This window comes from Varroa jacobsoni, unplaced genomic scaffold, assembly GCF_002532875.2.
Source record: "Varroa jacobsoni isolate VJ856 unplaced genomic scaffold, vjacob_1.0 scaffold_1285, whole genome shotgun sequence".
In the NCBI taxonomy this organism is placed as follows: Eukaryota; Metazoa; Arthropoda; class Arachnida; order Mesostigmata; family Varroidae; genus Varroa; species Varroa jacobsoni.
In genome coordinates this window covers 52,679-69,207 of record NW_019214187.1, presented here as the reverse complement: position 1 = coordinate 69,207, position 16,529 = coordinate 52,679, and the positions used below count along the sequence as shown (strand labels likewise).

Sequence of the window (16,529 nt, the reverse complement as noted above, 5' to 3'; positions counted from 1 at the left end):
GATAAATTATTCTGTACAAGTTTAGTTAAAATCCCCCTTATTGAATCAAAGAATACGCAATCATAAATGCTGTCTTAATGAAATTCGTTTGTTTTTAAATGATCCCTTCAAGCTGCGCTTCCCCTTCTTGATTTAAAACAGCATTAAGTCAAAAACTCAGAGGTATCACTTTCCTTCAAAATGGCATAACAATATATGTCTTCTTACAGCATAAGTCTTTTTCTAGCTTCCTGTCTTTCTTAGTTTTTTCTTAATACTTTAGATGAAATGATATGCAATACTGTTATGGGCGAAGCATACCGTAGTATTATACAGTGCCTCCGCAGTGCCAGGTCTCAACAATATATGCTACGTATATTTTAAAATTAAATACAATAAAATCTTAAAACCTGGTAATTATAGAGAATCTGTATAACCTACCTTTACAAGCCGAGGAAATTTTGCCGTAGTTAGAAGAATAACGCCTTTTACAACTCGGGTGAAATATGCCCGTTGTTCGGCCGTTGGCGTTCCGAAGTGGATTGTTCGTGTAACATCTGTTGTGCCATCCCGATATTGGCCTCCAGAATCGACCAGATAGAGATCTTCACTCGTTATAGGTCTGTAATAGGACCATCATATTAGAAGCATTAAACCAATTATTGCATTATAATAGGTAAACGATCAAAGTAAATGCTTACGAAACGATTTTACACATAGTTTGTTGTAATAATTAAGCGGTAAGGATGCTTATTCTGTTAGCACCTGCTGGAGCCATTTTATTACTTAATTAAGTCTTCGCCCGTCTACAACACGACTGAACAGACTCGAGCAATGTCTGTACAACATTTTGATGACCTAAGTGAGCAAAAATAATTTTCTGGAATTTCCGATATTATCTCTCATTTATGCGTAATAAATCGTTCCCAAACTAGCTTCACTTTATTATTTATTTATTACACAATTATTTAAAATGTAAACCGGAAGCAAAACTATGGACAATAATAATATTACCTGTCGGAGTCTTTTGTGGGTCTGTAGTGTATAATGGCGCCATTTGGCCCCGACGCGCTAACGGTGGCACATGAGAGCCCCACAAAATCAGTCTGAGCTCGACGGAAACTTTCCAGTTTATCTGCGGCAGACACTTCTGTCACTCCACCTTTTGGCACCTCACGTTCCAACCAAGATATAAATTCGCACATCGCTGCCGCGTCACGAATCTAGAGCAAGTCCATTATTGTCATTAAATGTTTGCTTTTAATTTTTTACGGAAATAATCATTCTACAGAGATTTTTAAAGATTCATAGCTCACACAGCAGAACCCTATTCATCCAAGCCTGTAGCAGTCATTATACAATATCGTCTATGGTCATCGTAGGAAAATACAAACGTCAGTACTCATAATGGACCGTAATGGACAATAGTATGCGATAGAATTTTGTTGCTGCGGACTCTTAAATCGTTGTTAGGCATGATCGCCGAAAACAATCATTGATAAAGGAAATAGGAGGGAAGTGCGAGCAGTAAACACTTTGAAAGAACCGCGTGGAAAAGAAGGTGAATGAAATTTAGATTTCTATTTAATTTCACTTGTTGTGTACTGTATGTCATTGGTAAAGCTTGGTCCATCGATTTCTAGCTTTTAAAGTGACACTTTTGGTGTTCGATTTCCCACAACTTAATTTTTACCGGTAAATTTCAGCTATTTTCAGAAAAACAGCTTAAAAGAAGGAGCTATTTCTTAAGTTAAGGACGAAGCTGAGCAGAAGATGTGTCATCGTTAGAGCTGTGAACGAATGACAGTAGTCACGTCTTTCCATAAGGAATCAATACAATGAAAATCACTTTAATTAAATTGCAATCATTTTCACAAATGAAGCATAATTAAAATTTAACAACAAGCGCAACTAACTGATGATGGTAGTTATTAGTATTAAAGTAGCAATACTAACGTGTGCTTTTTTCATGCCCTCGATTTCGGTTGTGTTCTTAACAGCTTTCCTGACTTGAATGGGTGATTGCTCCAATATGCGCCTCTCCTCAGGAACGATAGATACGATACAGTATGACGACTTGGGCGATACCCACACGCGACCCGACCGCTGTTGGATAAGCATCGATAGAAACTCCCGAAACACCCTGCAATGGAGAATTCAGTCGAGTTCCATTAGCTAAAACAGCAAAATTTATTCAGCCTATATCAAGTTTGATAAATTGATAGAAATATATCAAGTAGATTACAGAAGCAAACAACATCCAGAGTTGAGAAATGACAACGCAGTCCTGCAGTATGCTTTTTCATATACAAAAAGGTACCTTGTATATTGGTTAGTTACTTTATGTAACTTCTGACATCATATTAAACTTACACACTTTTCAATATCGCTCCTTAAGGTCAAAACTAATTGTCCCTAATTATTCTCAGTCGTCGACCGTAACTCATTAAACATTGCTCTTTATTCTGTTAATTTCTACGTGTACCACTGAAATATTTATATCTATTTACTTATTTATTGCTGTTATCGTTAACACTATTACCTTTATTGTTTGTACTACATAAACGTGTCCATTAGTATAATCTGCTCAGATTTTCTATATATATATAAATGTAATATACATATATATATATGTGTATGCATAGATGTATATAATATTACCCGTATAGACAGTTTTGATGTGCCTGTTATTGTCGTTGTTGTTGTTATTTTTGTTTTCCTTTGTTTGATTGTACCTCGTAGTTCTTTCGTTGCCTTCTATTGGAAGAGCTGGGTTCGACCTATGTATAAGTTAGGCCATGCTAAACCCTTGGAAAGCCCATGAACATATATGAATAGTTTGTGCCTACGGGAAATTCCTAAATATCAGCTCTCTTCATCATTTGGTCAATTTATTTAATAGTGAAAGAATTGCTACGTGACGGCACTGTTGTAGTTCCTGTTTCCTTTTTATCTCTGTCGGATAAAAAGAATAGGAGTTCTGTATAGCCTTAATTATACATGTTATCAGTTACTGCATCGAGCTACATAGACTGTTTCTCGTTACTGGTAATCTCGACAAACTAGTGAGGGAGGTACAAAGCTCAGTTTCCTTATTGTTATGGATACCATCACCACCCCATATACTCGAACGCATCCCGTATCATTCAAACAGACCGAAGTAACATTACCAACATCATAAGTCGTAATATTATGAGAGCCGCATTAAAGTATATGTCATCCGTTCGTCAACATTGGCACTTTTAAATTTATAAATCAGACTTTATCTGAAAAATTTTTACCTTTGTGAGATATTGGACAAGCAAAATACTGTATTAAATTTATTTTAAAAAGTTGTATCCTAAAAGATTATAGATGAGAGAATTTTTGTGCTTCATAGCGACTTTTTACATGTAGTCACGTTAGACGGTACCGAGTTGCACTTATTGGGCTCGCTTAACCTAATGAACAAGTACAAAAATACGCGAAAATGGATTTAGAGATCCGAGCCCTTTAAAGAAGTTATTAAAGAAAAATTATTTGCAAGAAGTGACCAGTACCAATAGGGTTGAATGTCGACAGTTTCAGGTAGCACGGACTGGTGAAGGTGTTGTGCAGAAGGCTGAGACTGTTGCCCAGTTTGATCGTTTGGGTCACCACTAGTGTCCATTCTCGTATCTCCTGATCGGGAGCTTCCCGCACTCGAAGATACGTCGCTACTTGGACTGCTGGAGGACGAAGTTAGATGTTTCTCAAGGCTTACGGTGATCTTATCCTCGTGCACAAAAAGATGCGCACTTTTTGAAGTCACTACAGCATATGCAAAGAACACCGGATTGAATTCGATGTCGCTTCCACGTAAGTTGAATAGCCCTGCCGAAAAGACGTATAGACAAAAGTGACGTAAATTATATCCGGATTTGTCATGTCTGGACATGTCCAATATTATATTATTCGAAATTTTATTAAACGTCAAGCGAATTCAAATCACTCATAATAGACCTATGGCAGATAGACAGGATTATAAAAATCGTCGTGCATTATCACATACATGTTACAATATTATATACATGTGAAGGTTACATCAGTATATCACTCGGTTCCAATGGCTGTCATGCACTATAATTCAATAGTTTTAAGCCAGTCTTACAAATAAGTAGGCGATAACGGTTGTTGTTTATTATCCGATATTGAAGGCAGAATATTTTGGCGGGTGCTTTGGATAGACAATTACGTCACGACAGTACGTACATGCAATTTCGTCGAGAGCGGTGACGACCAACGCTTGAGCGTTTTTCGCTTTGAGATCCGAACGCACATCCGCAAGTTTTTCTTGCCAACTGCGTCCAGCTAATGACAAAGGTAAGACCTCAACCGCTGTTCCAGGCGGAGAGGGTTTTTCTTCCCATACCTAAAAGGTGTTTTAAAGCCAATTGAGTAAAGACGCAATTTTCCTTCATAACGTACATGAGAGTCTGATTGGTACGGTTTAAATGATCCACTATAGATATAAAAATAATTACGTACTTTATTTACAGTCGAAAAAATTTAACAGCTGGTATGCTGTCCCTCGACTATCGCTTGACTGTCGGTTTCTGCTTCCTGTGACATTAGTTACGCACCTGATCGATAAGATTATGTATAATTGGCACCAGTTTATGTCCGGCACCCTCTAACTTCTGCGCAAGCCTTTCCCATCCAGTGTACGAGATTAGCAAAGGATCAACCCCGACTTTGCCTTTTGCCGGCAGGACCTTTGAAAGCCATTGGTGTGGTTCCAGAGTTTCTGGCAAGCCTGAACCAAAACATAGTTTTTCATATATTACATTAATACAATTTTTTTTTAATTTTTGTAGGGCATCCTATTAACCAGAGGTGTTAAGACTTTCGTTGAATTAAACTTAGTGCAACGCAACGAATCTGATCTTATGTGTATTAGTGCCCGATAAAATAGTTGTCCATGGTAATAAACCCGCCTGAGGATTCACAAAATTTTCTACCATTGCGCCGCTGAAAATACAATATTTCACATATATACCCTTTACTATATATATAATTGATATAAATAAACTAGATTGATGATAAGTATCATCCGAAAATTTGTTGAATATAACTTAATCATCAGTGCGCAACATGGGTCAGAACAACAAATGCCACCTTCTTTCATAAGTGTCCATTGTTGATGTCCATGCTCTGCGGCGTGGGCAATCAATTCGTTTTCAGCCTGCTTGTAATATCGGCCATCAGTCCATAACGCCCCTTGATCTTCTGTGACAATAGCCGTGCCAGCCGATCCTGTAAAACCGCTGATGAACTCCAGTCGAGCGTCACTCGACGAAATATACTCACTCTGCAAAACGGTAATAATTTGTCTGATAAATGCCTCGAATTCGTACGAATTTGGTTGACGAATCAATAAAAGGCACCCTGCCAGTAATAAAGTATTAAGTAAGATATGTGAAAAAACCCATACAGATGTTTATTAGCAAACTTTAAAGCTCGATACTGTGTAAACAAATGTTGGGCACAATAACAATATTTTAAAATATTTAATGCTAATGTAAGTTGCCGTGATGGCGAAAGGATTCAGAAGATTATTGAGCTGAAATTTTGTTAGCTAAATTAATTCAAGTCTATAGTCTGTAGATTAATTATATTCATTATAAATGTCATTAATGATCACTGGTTGTTTGCAATGAAACGTGTCTATTTTAGTGGGCGATCGATTAAAAAATAATAATTGAGCTTATATATTTCATTTCCACATACTTGATCATTCAGTTTTGTACATGCGATATATCTTTCTGTAAAATGTTACCTCGCTCATCATGGACTATATAAAGTGCGAATTTTGTCTGTGGATCTAATACCAAGTAACGCTGTTGCCTGTTATAAAGTATTATAATTGATAACAATTTTTAGAGATCTGCTGGGTAAGTTTCGATGGATTTGGATGCTACCGCATATCTCTTAGGTAAATATTCCTTCATCCTCCTTGATGGCGCAATTGACAATTTAAATGAAATCTGACAAATTTGTAAAAAGCGAAGGATAAGGATAACCGGACTTCATCTAAATGATGCACAGCTAACAACCCGAGTAGACAATCGGGGCATGACGGGCTTGCTGACATAATGGCTGTGATAATCATTGATAAGTGTAGGTAAATCGTATATGTATTAGAAAAACTTACAAGGTGAGCATCATCATGAGGGATGATATAGCCTGAGATGCCCTCAGGTTGTGCCCGGATGAGGGCTCGGAGCCTTTTTAGGGCTGAGGCCATTCCCATACCAGCCACGCTTGCGCTCCGGATCGCCATATCTAGAGGTTCGCTTGGAAGTTGTTCACCACCGCTTGCCCCGGCAGCCCCTGCTGCTGCTGTTGCTGCTGCTGCAGCTGCTGCTGCTGACACGACAGCTAATGGTAAAATAAACAGGTAAACAAACACATGTAGACCTAACCCATCTTTTTGTCTCAAAATAATTTTCTAACTGGTTGCCCAGAAATATTATAGGTTTATATTACAGCGTTCGAGTTTTGTCTGGATGCGATAATAAAAAAAAGTTATTTGTTTTTTCAAAATCTCTATGAAATTATGTGAATAGAAATACGCGAACAAAAAATTGAAAAAAAGCACAGCGGATTAATTTAGAGAAATTAATGATATTATATTGCTATATCGCGAGAAAACAAGAAGATCTACTTTCCCAGAGATTCAGTCAAATTCGTTTAAGGCTGATCTCGATTTTTAACAAATAAATCTTAATGTAATATTTGAAAGTGTATGCATGTGCATAATATAAAAATAGAGATTATATTGATTAAGGTGAGCCTTTAGGGCATCTTTTTTTACAGTTCTACCAATGTGTGTCTTCCACAGTTTCGAAGATCAGTCGTACTTGTGCTATAATCTATATACATATATATTATAGCATAGATACACAATTCGTCGCCAAACAAACAAGAGGGCACAAACAAAGTTTTTACTTTGCTGCATTACGATGCGCTCCTTTATAAAACAGGGGTTCAGCGTCTGTTCATGTTTTATTATACATTGTTTTGATACATCATACGAAAGAAAGATAAAATGGGATTTATATGCCTACCATTTTTCAGATACCAGTAGGCAGTCAATTATATAATATATTAAAGTAATGAAAACACGTACAACAGTATTTTCATTGTTCTGCCGTTTACACTTTCTGCGAAATTAATAATCTTTCACTATAACGTTGGCGCAGCTTTATCAACAATTTGATTTATTGTAGTACAAACTGTGATAAACAATAACTATGAAACTATAAGGAAAGCACACCCAAAGTCACAAAAAGTACATTTAAAGTTTCCATTATCGTTGCGGCAAAAATTAGAATTCTTCAAATGCACGTACTTGTGAATGAAATTTTGAAACCGGTCAAGGTCAAAAATAGAGATACAGTTTGATTTCGCGAGTGCTGTTATACAGTTCTTCTCGTGCGAAGAACTAGCCTAACTATAGTAGTTAAACAAACGCGGGAAAATAGAACTCTTTCTTTCAGAAGTCATATTCGTCTGCTTAGCTTGCTCAAGTGTACCACAAGTCATAAAATAATACACCAGGGGAGCTATTGTGTCACGTTTAATCTGTCATCTGTCGCGTTTAGCTTATGCATCACTAATCAGCCTACTTCAGAAAAAAATCCGCTACGTTTTACTGGGACAACCGAATCGATGTCGTCCCTCATCCTAGATGGGTGAGGGCAACTCTTTCCCTCGGTATGGGTTTGCATCACAAAGGTACCACGGCTGCCCTCCATTTTAGCTCGGACTGGGCACTTGATGTTTACTCCTCTAAACAAAATGTGTTCGGTGGTTTCCTCTACATTTTGACGGTGAGGGCATCGTGAGAGAGTTGGATATTCTTAAAAGAAGCTCTACTCTGTAAATGCATTTTTAAAATTCATGTTTGAAGCGATATCTGATTGGAATCCAATAGCCGAATCTGCACGGGTGACGATGAAGCTATTTGCAGTGATTTAGAAAAGGTAATCCTGTCCTTTTTTTACCTAATTCATTAACTGGAATAATTTTATCTGGATATTTATTTAAATATCTGCAACTTTATGTATAATATAAAGTTCGTGTTCTTAATTGTTCATACTGTTTTCACGCCTGTCGTTAAAAATTATAGCTATATGTGCGTATCTAACGTGATACCCTATCATAAAGGAATTAGACAAAGCCATTTAGAATATTTAAGTACTGTAGTGTGATCAAATGTGAGCTCTTTGTAGTAGTGATGTTTTGGGGTATATCGCAGTGTTTTGCTAAGTAGGTACGATAAAAAATATTTTTACTCAATGTTCGTGGTCTATCTTTGAGAGTAAATTTCATTTCTGCATGATTACTATTAATAGTGCTTTATGGCACTCGTTGTTACATTTGCCAGGCCTCCTCGTTAATTTAAAAAAATCCTTCTTTGCTTACCTCCGTCGTCATCTCTGACCATCGTATGTCTTGGACAGTAAAAGCAAGCTCATGTATTTCAGAAGATTCTCGTTGGCCTGATTTCCGAGGAGCACGTACCGCCGAACACTTTTACTCGCATTAGATGGGTTCTTCCCGTCGACGTGGCTGTCGAAGTAGTAGCAGCCCGACTGATTCAACTCGATCCGGTTCGGATTCGGATGAAGGTCGCTCATGGCGGAGAGAACGTAGCTCTAAAGATTATAGACAAATAGAAAAAACCTTGGATTCTCAAAAAGATGAACGTTCGTGTTCAACGTCAAGACGAAAAGACGTTGATAATGCAGTGGAGCGATCACGAAGTTCACCGGAGCATCGCGGGCACAATAAGGGTTCGCAGAAAGATGGTAACCGAAGAAGCCCGGAAGGCTCTATTGAAAAGCACTTGGTAAAGGAGCGTAAAAGAAGCTCTTCCCGTTGTCGTAGAAATACCACACGATGTCGAAGCCGTGACAGAGGGCAGAGTTTAGCTGAGAGCAACCGCGCATCAAAGGAAAGAAACCGGTCACGAGAGAGGCTCGAACGTCCTCAATATAAATCCACGTTTCGCTATTGTGGACAAAAAGATTCTCGCCGAGATCGAACCGACTCTAAAGAACGAAGACATCATAAGAGCAATTTAAGAGAATCTCCTCATGAACGTCGAAATAAGTCGGAACATGAAAAGAAAACTAGAGGTGATTCTACATGTGAAAGTGAGACTTGTGATAAATATTATGCTACGAAATACGAGCAGAGTAGCCAGGGCAAGAGTTCCAGGCAACAATTGGCGCCACGTTCTAGGAGCACCAGCGACGCGTCCCGAAGTACGTCCTATGAGCAAGACTGTGATGAAGAAAAGACCAAAACCGAGCGGAGGCATAAGGATGCAATGAGCAAGGGCGAACGGGAAAAGTATAGTGAGTTTCTCAAAGAGGAAGAAGTACGCCGAAAGGAGGAAAAGAAACGCCTTAAGCAGCTTATGAAGGAGCGAGAAACGCCTGAGCAGAAGAGGGCACGTCGTCTCGCAAAAAAAGAAGCTAAGGAACGTAAACGAAAACAAGAGATGGGCTGGGATGAAGAGTATGCCGGTTACACAAATCACGATAATCCATTCGGTGATTCCAATTTACTCCAAACATTTAAGTGGACGAAAAAGTTAGAAAAAGAGGGTTTTAAAGACATTAAGGACGAGGAACTAGAGCGTATGAACCGACGCAAACGTGAAGAGCAACGGCAGGAACTGGAGAAAGTCAAAGAACGACGGCTAGAACGCGAAAGAGAACGCGCTGAACGGGATGCAGCTATTGAAATGGAGCAACGTCAGCGTGAGGGTGCGCAGTTTGAGCAGTGGGCAGCTCAGGAGGACAGTTTCCATTTGCAACAAGCCAAACTCCGTTCAAAAATTCGTATTGAGGACGGTCGCGCTAAACCGATTGATCTTCTCGCTCGATACATTTCAGCAGAGGAAGAAGATTTTTCTGTGGATATGATTGAACCTTACCTCTATTTGAATGGGCTAACGCTTGATGACTTCGAAGACCTTATTGAGGATATTAGCGTTTACATGCGGCTTGAGAGTAAAAAGAATCAAGAATATTGGAACGATATTCGTATTATCGTCGACGAAGAAGTTCGCCAGCTGAACAACGAGGAGAAAAATGCTCTGGATGATAGAAGCGGGCGTAGTGCTATTAGCACTGAAGTCAGCTCCGAGATCGTCAGTGTATTCAAAGGCAAAACACCTAAACAGCTTGAAGTCCTCAAAGGTCAAATAGAACTAAAGCTGAGTAACAAGGCCCCGGGCCTTGATGTCGCTTACTGGGAAACATTACTATCACGTTTGCGTTCGTATATGGCTAGAGCCCGACTTCGAGAACGCCATGAAGAAAATCTTCGAAAGAAACTGGAGCAATTAAAGATGGAACAAGGAGTAGCGGAAGAAGAACATATTGCATCTCGGTACACCTGTGCAGAAGGCAGCAGTAGCCCTAGGACAGGCCAAGATGAGGGCAGCCAAACTTCAGAACGGGGCGAATTAGACCCATTACAACAGAGCATAGAGGATTACCACGCAGGCAGATATACACCAACGCTACTTACGACGCAAGAGCTTGAACCTGGCACTCTCCTAACCGACCCCGATGAGGATGAGCAGCGACGAGAGATTCGTAAAATGATGTTGCGTTCTAGTGGAACCGCCAAGCTGACTCGTATAGAAGAAGAATTTGAGCGAGAAGCTCGTAAAGGTATGGATTCAGACGAGGCCCGCTTCAGCGTTGAGGAGAACCTTGTCGATTCTCAATCATACCAATGGAGTGACAAATGGCGACCGCGAAAACCGCGGTACTTTAACCGCGTTCATACAGGCTTTGAGTGGAATAAGTATAATCAGACACACTATGACATCGATAATCCGCCACCCAAAATTGTTCAAGGCTACAAATTCAACATTTTCTATCCGGACCTCATTGATAAGAACAAGACGCCTCAGTATTTTCTCATTCCATGTAAGGACAACACTGACTTTTCTATATTACGTTTTCATGCAGGTCCCCCATACGAGGATATCGCGTTTAAAGTTGTCAACCGAGAATGGGAATATTCATATAAAAAGGGTTTCCGGTGCCAATTTCACAACGATATCTTTCAGTTATGGTTCCACTTTAAACGCTACCGATACAGGAGATAGAAAATGAGTGTGTGCATGTATTCATGTGAGGCTTGATGAGAAATTATGTGCATCATTATAAAAAGTTGAGTCGCCTACTTTCATTCCGCGTAATGCTTTCTTATCATTGGTCTGAAACCCTGATTGTATATACATGACATATACGAATAATAAAAACATGTTGTACAATGATTATGGCATAGTTATTTTCGTTTAGGTATAATAAATGGTTTAAAAAATAATATATATATATATTAACCCTGCACGAAATTTGCATTTTTAGAGCACATAACATATTAAACATTTTATTACGTGCAAAAGCGTATTCGTAATACGTGTTACAGAAGGAATTAATGAAATGGGCGACAATGCCTAGTTAGCACCGTCACATATGGTTTCTAAGCTCTACCGATCCGTTGTTACCTTACAATAATCTAAAAGTTTGAATTTCCGCCTGAAGTTTTTCCCCTACTTAAATGATTTAGATTGAACAACAGATAACATCTTCCATCGATATGTTGACTCAATTGGATAACACATTTGTTCTCTAGTCTTCTTAAATTTATCCTGGAAACTCTGGCCGCCTGTAGCCATCCAGCTATATCGCTTTTCGTAATTGTTTTCGCGACGCTTTTCTTATAGCATTCCACCAGGTGTTCAATGGATTGGAATCAATACAACATGAGTACACGCATGAAAAACATAGCGGTCTCACATACGTCAAATATGTATATGTATGTGTGTATATGCTCATTCTATTTTAACATACGTTTCTTGTTAAGCCTTCTTTTTCGAAAAATATAAGTGGACATGTGAGAGATGTGTGAAAGCTCTGACAACTCGATACGAAAATTAGTTGTGCAAATATTATGCCAAACCTAGCTTCAGCTAGTGAGAGCAGAAATGAAATACATATTGAATACAACATCATAGCAAACGTTATATAAGTAGTGGCTAACACCGTTTTTAATGTCACGAAGGGGATTCACAAAAAACAATTAACACTTTGTACCTATTCTTTTATTTGATAACTTGTATTATATAAATGAATGTGCACATTCTGTTGGCTAGCTATTATACATACATGCTTTTCTGTATCTCTCACAAGGTTACGATAACTGACCAATTACTATTAACTGTGCCTCATGGTTTCAACCACATTTTAAGTAACAGGAGAGTAAATAATAGGTTACTACACAGAAGGCTCCAAATGCCCATAGTCGTAGCGGGTAGTTGTCTATGCGAAGAACCATGCTGAGCGCGATATGGGATAATTGTTGAAGCAAGAAATAATAAGCGTTGCAATAACAAGTGAAGATCAGAACATCACAGAAGAATGAATATATGAATCTGGTCCAGGTATTTTTATAAAGTGCTAACATATGTATATTATTCTTTGTATATGTATATATTAAATGAACGCGCACGTAATAGTCTTTAGCAGTTAACATCCGCTGTGTATGTATGCGGGCACTTGGCCGGCCCAAACATAAGAGTTCCAAAAGAAATATCGATCAAGAGCAAATAGTAATAAACGAGATTAGCTGATGACGTCAGTCAACCTTGTTGTACTACGCTAGTCACAAACATGTTGTGTACATTTTCTCTGCTACAGGAACCGAATGCGCACTAGAATGGCAACAACCGGAACAGCCGGATGTGTTCGTTTTCGGACCGATTCTACCGGTGATACGCAAGCGGCAATTAAGCAGAAGCTAGATGAAGGCGAGGTCACGGTATCGGAAAGCGCTGTGGGATTTTGTGACTATTTAAAGGACAATGCGTCAAATATGGAGGGATTGTCTCAGAACTCTAGTGAAGATGGAGCCACGGCAGTTGTCGTTGACGTTACTGTGTCGTTCTGGGATTACATGCATAGCGAAATTCGGCGAGGCTACTTTCTTGAGAACGATGAAGAGCACTACGACGGTCGACGGGAGAAATTTTATATGTTTTTTAAGATACCAAAAGAGTTTGAGAAATTTCAGTTGTACGGGCTCATACAGTGTGCCGACGCGTTTCTCTTTGTATTCACATTACTACCTATACGCTTTGCCTTAAGCCTCATATTAGGTTTTAGTTATCCCTTGAAAAGAGGAATCAACAAGCTCTTCATGAAAGGAAGTAGTCCGAGCCATTCAACTAAGCGTTTGTTGCAGCCGGCTGAAATCTGCGATTTACTGAAGGGCTTAATTATTGTCATTGTGGCATTGTTGGCGTCGTTTGTCGATACCTCCGTCCTGTATCACATAGTAAAAACCCAATCGGTCATTAAACTGTACATTTTCTTCAACATGCTCGAGGTGGCGGATCGTCTTTTTAGCAACTTTGGCCAGGACATTATTGATGCATTATTCTGGACAGCTACAGAGCCACGAGGGAGGCAAGGAGATGGCCGTCGACGCTTCAGTTTGCTAAAGCATTTTTTGATGGCAGTAGTGTACGTTTTGCTACACTGCCTTCTGGTCATGCTTCAAGCAGTTACATTGAATGTTGCCGTCAACTCGCAGAGTAAAGGTCTTCTCACTATTATCATGTCAAATAACTTCGTCGAGTTAAAAGGAATGGTGTTCAAGAAATTTGAGAAAAACAATCTCTTTCAAATGTCGTGCAGCGATGTTCGCGAACGCTTTCACTATATTGTACTGTTATTCGTTGTCGTGCTGCAGACAATGAAGGAATATTCATGGGCAGCTGACCCACTGTGGGACCTGTTACCTGCTTGTGCCTGGGTTATGTTTGCCGAAATTATCATAGACTGGGTGAAGCATGCGTTCATAACACGCTTCAACGAAATTCATTACTCGATGTATTCTGAGTACATCACGTATCTGGCCTATGATGTAGCATCCTCCAAGCTAAAGAACGCCTACTCGGACCACTCAGATCTCGTAGCACGCCGAATGGCATTTATTCCTCTGCCGTTAGGAGCTCTCGTCGTCCGCATTGTCGTGGGAAGTGTAACACTCAATGGCTCGTTCGCTTGGCTTCTAGCGATGCTAACATGGGTCATGCTGTTCTCACTCAAACTAGCCGTAAACATAATTTTGCTAGGTCGAGCATGTGTTCTAATTGAGCGACATCGAGCGACACAGAACGAGAAAAAGCGACCAAAGCGAAATTGCACATCGTTACCTTCGTCGCGGAGACAATCGCTAGAAGACCTACGAAACCCAGATCTTATCAGTTTAATTAAAAATCCTGAGGTCAAATCAGAACCGCAGTCCACCAACCCTTCAATCAGTTCAAGCTTGGCTGATATACGCGATCAGACTGAACTAGTGCAGCAGTCAATGAATGATGCGCCAATCTTTGCGGAAAGCACGATGGACATTTCCACATTGGGCATCAAAGAAGATGTTCTAGGAAAAAACGTAGACGTTCCCCAAAATGCCTGCCAAACAGGGAATACGGAAGCCAGTAATCTTTTAGCAGAAATTAAAAATCGAGGACGGTCTGTGTCGACCGGGATGCTGCCAGCCTTACCATTACAGAACATAAAAAAAGATGCATAGGCATATAGATGGGCGGATGAATAAATATCTTGTAGAGATATCTCAACTTAATATTTTACTAAGACTGTTGCTAATTCACTTTATATGTGTTAATGTAGCAGGTGCGGATGTACACATTTATTCAAATTAAACTAAAGCGAACACAATAGACCATACACAAAGCGAGTGGAAACAAAAGGATAATTGTTGTTATCCTTATTATGTTTAAAAAGTAACGATGTTGTGTAAAAATAAACATAATACGTTCTTTAGACACATACATCTGTGCGTCTTGTTTCTATCAATAGCTTCTATTTGATCCAATTACGTGCCCGCATTGCATGCGCTATTGCAACTTCCATGACACGGTTATAGGGTTTATAAAATATATTAAGATATAATCACGCAGCATAGACTAATCCTTACTAACTGATGCAATTTCTTTTCGCAATGACATTCTATTAATATATTTCTTACAAACGCATAGCCCTTGTAACGCGATAATTTGAATTCGTAATGAGTATATAGAAGAAAATAACTTAGAACACCGTAATTATTTTGAAATATTCGATCGACAAATATTAAGATGCTTTATGAAGCGTGACATGCATTGTTATTACAAAGCAATAAAACTAGAAATAATCGTGCTCATTGAAAAGAAAATTAAAACCTGATTTTTAGATATTTTGCGTGAAGCCAATGAATTGCATGATGTAAGCTGTTCTCAAAAGTTTACAGTTTTCCTAAATTACCTTTATAGCCGCTTTTAGGGCAATCTGGTATTTATCGAATAATCTAATCTATATCGAATAATCAGTCCAAATAGCACTAAATGTTGATTGGATAGGATATTACTTCTCTCTAAACGTATATGACAAATTATGATCATTTATTTCATCACACCCGCCATATCTCCAAAATGTTTTATTAAATACAATCAAGGCCTAAAGGATGGGTATGCTTACTTCCACCGATTTCTTCAAACAAGTGTGTAGTAGCGCACGGGTTGTCTGTTGTCATCAACTACACGTCCAGATATTATTCGTATTAGTTTTCGTCGGTTGTCAGCTGATTTCATTAGAATCATGCGGACTGTGAGACCGATTTCTGTGGCTAATGGTTGCTTTTGACAGTATGCCCCCGTGATAACGCAATGGCTAACCCATTTGCCTGCTAAAATTGAAAACCTATGTGGCCTACATTCGAAGTCGGGCACATTCGTTTCGTACTGGTAGGGGCCAAGCGTCCAAAGTAATGCCTAACGATTTAAGTACGTTACGTAAAGTATTAGAAACAACGTTTGGATTGTTTTCTATAGTACAGTATGCAACATAAAACGCCATTGTGCGGAATAAATCATTAGTGATGGACAGATCTTTAATGTTAAGGGCTTTCAATATACCCACTTTTATATAAGTTCTAAACGACCTTGACCTTCCTCCGAGTTGTTCAAGAAATAACAATGCATAAACTCGCCTAAAACCGACACATGCACATAAACAAAAAATGGCGTAATCAAATATAATGCTAGATGTAGCTAAATGCTAGCCCAAACTTAATGCTCCAAAATAGATTTTCGTACGTCTAGCGCCACCACCTCTTGCGGTATTGGGTCATTCGATTCAAGTCTTGTTTCTCCAGATACAATATTCTAGTGTTTAGATAGACAATGTAAGGGTGTTATGAGTAAATTTTCCTCTGACCCTCTTCCAGATGAGTCCGCATGTGAGCTTAAACGAGAAGCTGTTGTTACGAAAAGTATGAATGCCCATTGGCTTGCTATACTAATCGAAATTTTCTAGCACGATGCGTTGCGCATACTATAGACAATACGAACTTTATTTACAGTAGCGCTTTTATTTCGTCCGTGATAACTCGACACGCTCAATCAACCAACGCATAGCCAGATCAATCGGCTC

The 16,529-nt window shown here is 39.0% G+C and overlaps 3 protein-coding genes across 4 annotated transcripts in view; 2 read left to right on the top strand and 1 right to left on the bottom strand.

The window, feature by feature from the left end:
• LOC111268439 (Aminopeptidase P) overlaps positions 1–16,529 on the bottom strand; it is a 61,988-nt gene that overhangs the window by 9,657 nt on the left and 35,802 nt on the right. The window contains exons 7-14 of the mRNA XM_086971698.1: positions 6,152–6,378; positions 5,116–5,308; positions 4,581–4,753; positions 4,210–4,369; positions 3,519–3,831; positions 1,936–2,122; positions 994–1,202; positions 421–601 (exon numbers count right to left, since the gene is read on the bottom strand). Of these exons, the coding sequence (XP_086827824.1) occupies positions 421–601; positions 994–1,202; positions 1,936–2,122; positions 3,519–3,831; positions 4,210–4,369; positions 4,581–4,753; positions 5,116–5,308; positions 6,152–6,378 (1,643 nt within the window). The remainder of the gene's footprint in view (positions 1–420; positions 602–993; positions 1,203–1,935; positions 2,123–3,518; positions 3,832–4,209; positions 4,370–4,580; positions 4,754–5,115; positions 5,309–6,151; positions 6,379–16,529) is intronic.
• cactin (cactin, spliceosome C complex subunit) lies at positions 7,846–11,308 on the top strand. 2 transcript variants are annotated; one of them, XM_086971695.1, is made up of 2 exons: positions 7,846–7,985; positions 8,493–11,308. In XM_086971695.1, the coding sequence occupies exon 2, from the start codon at positions 8,552–8,554 to the stop codon at positions 11,135–11,137; it is 2,586 nt and encodes an 861-aa protein (XP_086827821.1). In that variant the 5' UTR covers positions 7,846–7,985; positions 8,493–8,551; the 3' UTR covers positions 11,138–11,308. The 2 variants fall into 2 exon arrangements, with proteins under 2 accessions (XP_086827821.1, XP_022703156.1); XM_022847421.2 differs by having other exon boundaries at positions 7,864–7,985; positions 8,490–11,308.
• LOC147752382 (transmembrane anterior posterior transformation protein 1 homolog) lies at positions 7,847–14,890 on the top strand. The gene is made up of 2 exons (XM_086971696.1): positions 7,847–7,985; positions 12,732–14,890. Exon 2 carries the CDS (start codon positions 12,739–12,741, stop codon positions 14,629–14,631), a length of 1,893 nt encoding a protein of 630 aa, XP_086827822.1. The 5' UTR covers positions 7,847–7,985; positions 12,732–12,738; the 3' UTR covers positions 14,632–14,890.